At 33.0% G+C, this 6,000-nt stretch overlaps 1 protein-coding gene across 1 annotated transcript in view; it reads left to right on the forward strand.

The window, feature by feature from the left end:
* The window catches only part of MPP4 (MAGUK p55 scaffold protein 4), a 46,803-nt gene extending 40,803 nt beyond the window's left edge, over positions 1 to 6,000 (forward strand). The window contains exons 18-21 of the mRNA XM_051990520.1: positions 910 to 1,003; positions 2,110 to 2,218; positions 4,312 to 4,446; positions 5,553 to 6,000. Of these exons, the coding sequence (XP_051846480.1) occupies positions 910 to 1,003; positions 2,110 to 2,218; positions 4,312 to 4,446; positions 5,553 to 5,744 (530 nt within the window). The 3' untranslated portion in view covers positions 5,745 to 6,000. The remainder of the gene's footprint in view (positions 1 to 909; positions 1,004 to 2,109; positions 2,219 to 4,311; positions 4,447 to 5,552) is intronic.

Raw genomic sequence — 6,000 nt, forward strand, 5'->3', positions numbered from 1 at the left:
AACAGATTTTGAAATATACAGAGGACCATAATTGACAAATAAAGGTTAGGACACAGTGCCTGAAACATATCAGTTGTTTAATAAATACATATTGGGTGATTGGGGAAAATGATAGAAAATATGTATACATAATACATTTTAAAGTTTCATCTGCATTATTAACATTTCTCTATCATTTTCTTAAGTCTAGAATCAACAAAATGATAAATCAAGTACTAATGTAACATTTGCTGATTTAGGAAGACTAGGTTTGGAGTCAAAGGATATTATGGAATAAAAATCCAAATTCTTAGAAACATTACTTACTCTGGATATCAATTTCCTCATTTGTAAACTGAGGAAGTTGGACTAGGTGACCTCTATTGTATCTTCCAGCTCTAAATCATAATATCCTATAATACCATGAGCTAGCATTGTGCATTGTACCACATATACACTAAATTCTCATAATAACAGCTGATATATAATGCTTTAAGGTTTGCACAGCACTTTCCATACATTATCTCATTTCACCCTAACAATTCAGGGAGATGGGTGCTATTATCCTCATTTTCAGATGAGGGAGATTAAATGATTTGCCCAGGGTCACACTGCTTGATGTCTGCAGGATTCAAACTCAGGTCTTGCTAACTCCTCATCCAACATTCTATCCCCTGGGCCAACTTCAACTTAGATATAATAAGCATATCCAGTTTCTTAGAAAATGTTAACTTTATTTGGGGTTAGGGAAATTGGAAATTTCTCTTAGTATTCATTAATAAATTAATATGTTTCTAAAAACCTGACAAGACTGTAAATGACTTGACAAGAGCAAGGATGCCATATTCAGCTTTCAATTATCTTGTCACAGCACATTTCTATTGTGTGAATAAATGAACTCCAAAGGCCTTTCATTATTCTTCTTCATAGATACCACTCGCTCTAAAAAGAGCTATGAAGAAGATGGTCGAGAGTATCACTATGTATCCAAGGAAACATTTGAAAGTCTGGTGTATGGTCACAGGTAACTAGAATACATAGTTGCTAATTCATAATCAAATGCTTTTATCTCTTTATTTTAAAATTCAACATGAATTAGTGCTTGTTGAATTGCTTTTTTTTTTTGAAATAATTTTTGTTGCACACAGTAACCATTAGAACAAATTTTGAAGTAAAATACATAATTGTCAAAATATTTTGAAATTTGTTTCAGAAAAGTATATATGAATTTCAATAAAATAACAATAATGCCATGTTTGCTTTCAGTCACCTTCTGCTCTCTTTTAGTTCTAGGTATTTCATGAAAACTTTTACTGTTGCCATATACACACACACATACACATTCTTATATATATTTCTTATTCTGTGTTCTTCCTTCTACATTATTTCAAGTGCCTTTGCATAATTTTTTTTTGTTTTTCAAACATGGATTGTCTCCATATTTTTGATACATTGATAATACATATGTGCTGTGTATGTTTTGTACACCTAGGTCTTTTATCCTTTTAATAATTAACATGCTTTTGGTATAAATTCTTGTGGTAGGATTACCAGGTCAAATTTTTGTTACTCTAATTGTATATTGCTAGACAGACATGAATTCTTTTTTTTAATGTGCATTCTCTAAAGTCCCTAAGACTTAGGGGTCCTCAAACTTTTTAATTAGGGGGCCAGTTCACTGACCCTCAGACTGTTGGAGGGCCGGACTATAGTAAAAACAAAAACTTTGTTTTGTGGGCCTTAAAAATAAAGAAATTTCATAGCCCTGGGTGAGGGGGATAAACGTCCTCAGCTGCCTCATCTGGCTGGCAGGCCGTAGTTTGAGGATCCCTGCATACTGCGAGTCACAAGTAACATGGAGTCCCAGATTGCTCGTCATCTTTTAGAAGGGGAAAAGAACTGAATTGCAAAATGTAAACATTTTTTCACAAATAGGTTACCCATAAATCTCCTAATCCATCATACCTAAATCTCCAGTGATTCTTCTTTTCTCAGAAAAGTACTCATATTTGTTACTTTCTATTAAGATGATTTTCTTGGGATATTAACATTTAAAGACTTTATAGGTAATGATATTTTGCAGATAATTGTGGTAGAATTTTATTTTCTTTGTCCTATCTATCTTCATAGAATGTTGGAATATGGTGAGTACAAAGGAAACCTATATGGTACCAGTGTGGATGCTGTTCGAAAAGTCCTTGATGAAGGGAAAGTCTGTGTAATGGACTTAGAACCACAGGTGGGCCATACATGAAATCCACCTCTCAAGTTTCATGACTCTGTAGGCTTAAAAGAAAGATATTCAAGAAAGAAGTCCTCAGCAGTGTTTAAAAGGGGGGGGGAGTAATTTTATATCTATTTTAGGGTTCTGTTGTATTCCATACAGACTATTGCTAATTTGATCCAATGAAAATTTATTTTGTTTAAACTGGTGTTCTAGGGCAATTAGATATTGCAGTGAATTGAGTACTAACCCTGAAATGAGGAAAACCCAAGTTCAAATCCAGGCTCAGACACTTATTTGCTGGGTGACCTTGGGCAAGCCACTTAACCCTGATTGCTTCTAAGAATAAAAAAATAAAATGAAATGTTCTCATTAGCCTCCATTCACTTAGCATATTGGATGTATCAGCTTTGGGTTACTTCACAATATTTTTTATTAGCCACTTGCTGATATAAAAGCCTATCTTCTTGACACCAACATTTTCTCAGTAGTACTTTATGACTGTGAATCATCTCACAATATCAAAGTTATAAGAGATTCAAAGGTCAATAGAAAGTCCAATGGTGAATATGCATAGACAATAGCATGATACTGATGGCAGGGAATAGGCCCACTGTTCTTTGTTTTGGTCAGATTATATTTATGGATACCACATTTTAAGAAGGACATTAGCTAAAAAGCATAGAGAGAAGAGTGGCAGGGATGAGAGGCCTTAAAATCATGCCATGTGAGACTCTTCTAGGGCAGGGAATGATGAAGGCAGAAGACAGATCAAAGGGTGCTAGTATATTTCAGGAAGGAAAAAAAAGACTAATAACAAAGGATTTCAAGAAGACTTCATAGAGAAAGTAGCACCAGAGTTGAGCCTAAAAATGAACTAAGGATTGGACAGATAGAAATAGTACTAATAAATCATAGCTAACATTTGCAAAGTACGCATTTTTGCCAGATGTTATGGTAAGGGCTTTACAATGATTATGAAAATCAAGAAAATGCCAGCAAGCTATTTGGGCTCTAAAGTACTGAGTGATTAGTGACTGTTTACCCCATAGGCATTAGGGATTCCCTTTAGGATAGGGTTGAGGAGAAAAAGAAGAGAAGGGAAAGAACAAAAATTACATAGTGATCAGAACACTGAATTTGAAGTCAGGACACTTGGATTTTAATTCTGTATCTGCCTGTTATTAGTTATGTAACAAGAAGCATAACTACGATTTTTAGGAAAATTTTCTTTCTAATTAAATCTTAATTCTTTTTTTTACAAACCATCATTTGCATGTTGTTCTTACTGCAGTTATGATCTCTGGATCAAGAAGTATAAATTTAAATCTTCCATATAATAGTCCTTCAAATATTCAAAGATAGCTTTTTCATATGACACTGATCTTGGTAATTACTATCAAGATTTCTCTTCTCTGTTCTCCAGCTTATCAAATGTCCTTCTATTGTGTCTAGAATGCAACTCCAGATATGATCTAAGAAAGAGTATCCTATCCTATCTCATTAGTACTTAAGTTGTGGAAGAGAAAAAGACTCAACATGTATTATGAGAGGTTATATAGATTTTTGAATATGGAGAGGAAAATATTCTATATCTCTCATCCATATCATCATAAACACATTGTTTTTAAGATCTCCTTTCTGGAGAGTATTCACCAAGGTTATTCTAGTTACATTTTTGTTAGTAAACATTCAGCAAGAGTTTTTTGAGATTGTTTCATTCCCTTAATTTGTCATTGATTGGTGGCATTCTGATTCTAGATCAAGTATGATAGAAGAAGAAAAAAGCACCTTTATGACTACCAGCACTGTATTCACTTATAGACAAAAGCTACATGAAAAAATATCCATTTATAAAATCAGTAATAACTGTCACATGTTACTAAAATTAAAATTATTAACCATCCTGACAAAGGATTTTATTTTCTGGTACTAAAATGCCTAAGGATAAAAATATATATTTCACTTGATATGGCAAGGTTGTTAGTTTCTACTCTTTTAAAAATAAGTAAATGTTGAATATACTCACCAGAGTACACAGAAAATTTAGAATGAAATGGTTCTTTTTAATGTATGTAGTCAATTTTTCTTTGAATTGTGTTGTATAGAATATTCAGGCAGCCCGAACACATGAATTGAAGCCTTATGTCATATTCATAAAACCATCCAGTCTGAATCGCATGAAGCAATCCCGGAAAAATGCCAGGATTATTACAGACTATTATGTCAACATTAAATTCAAGGTGAGATTCAGGGAATTGGAGAATTGTATGCTTATCATTTCTAGTCAACCAAAACACTTTTTTATTGTGTTCCTATTGCTCAGAAATTTTATTTTCATAAACACAAGTTACTTTATGACTTCTACTATTTAATGAACATCAGCTTTAAAAGTTAAAAAATCCTCGCTACATAGAAAGCTATTAATGAAATAGAAGATTTTTCCTCTCATTTCTCTTTTTCTCTCCAGGCATTCTTGCTTTAATAAAATCCAATATCATATGCTAAAGTCAATTTATAAAGCAGAAAAGACAGTGTTTATTCAAATTTTAAAAAGAATTTACTGCTTTATAAAAGAACTCACTTGGAGGGGTGTTTAAAAACTTCCCATTTTATTTAAAATTATTTAATAATTTATTATCCAGAATTCTATTTTGTAAAATGACAATATCTTTATATATCTTATTTTCTCTATTATTTTTAATGGTGTATTTCATAAAATTTTGATTTTCTGGGTTGTTTCTAGGAGATAATTGATTTTGCCAATTAGCAAAATGAAAGAATGAAGAACTTTGTATATAAATATAACTCTGCTTTTGTTGATCATTGGCTTGTCTATTGATTCATTTACTGTTTAATGGTGTCAGGAGTCCTGGTTTCAAATTTTGGTCTTGTTACAATCTATGTAATCCTGGGCAATTTTCTGGGCTGAAGTTTTTGTTGTTCAGTTCTTTTTCAGTTAGACTCCATTATGCTATCTGGGATTTTCTTAGAAGGATTTTTACTAGAGTGGTTTACTATTTCATTCTCCTTACATATGAGGAAACTGAGGCACATAGGATTAAGCGACTTGCCCAGGATCTCACAACTAGTAATTGTCTGAGGCCAGATTTGAATTCAGTAAAATCAGTCTTCCTGACTCTAGGGACAGTGTTCCAGACAAATGTGCTTGCTATCTAGTTGCCTCCTTGGGCCTCAGTAAAATGAAAGGATTATGCTAAAAGATTTCATAATCTTCCAGCTCTTTAGCTATGATTTCATATCTCATTAGTCTCAAAACTATTTTACTGCTAGACTAATTATTATTGATTTGTATTGTGCATGTTCACCCTAATTTTCTCTGCTACAGGATGAAGACCTGCAGGAGATGGAGGATTTAGCTAAAAAAATGGAAACTCAATTTGGCCAGTTTTTTGATCAAGTGATTGTGAATGACAGTTTGCCAGAGGCATGTGCACAGTTGCTGACTGCTGTGCAGCAGGCCCAGAATGAGCCACAGTGGGTCCCTGCAACTTGGATTTGTTCTGACACTGAATCGTAAGGAGAAAGCCTCCCCATCTAAACCACTCAGAACTTGATTCAACCTCATATCGGATTTTAAGTATTTTTTCAAAGAGTATTTGAAAAAACATTGAGAAAGAGCTACTGAAAAAAGAAGCATTTGACTTATCATTTATTTAACCTTGTATCTGGACTAGTACTACAACTTGTTCATTTCATTATTTAAAATATTCATACCCTTTTAAATTTCACAGATATGTTGTGTTGCATTATTGAGTTTCAGTGAAATAAAACAT

Source organism: Antechinus flavipes, chromosome 3 (genome assembly GCF_016432865.1).
Source record: "Antechinus flavipes isolate AdamAnt ecotype Samford, QLD, Australia chromosome 3, AdamAnt_v2, whole genome shotgun sequence".
In the NCBI taxonomy this organism is placed as follows: Eukaryota; Metazoa; Chordata; class Mammalia; order Dasyuromorphia; family Dasyuridae; genus Antechinus; species Antechinus flavipes.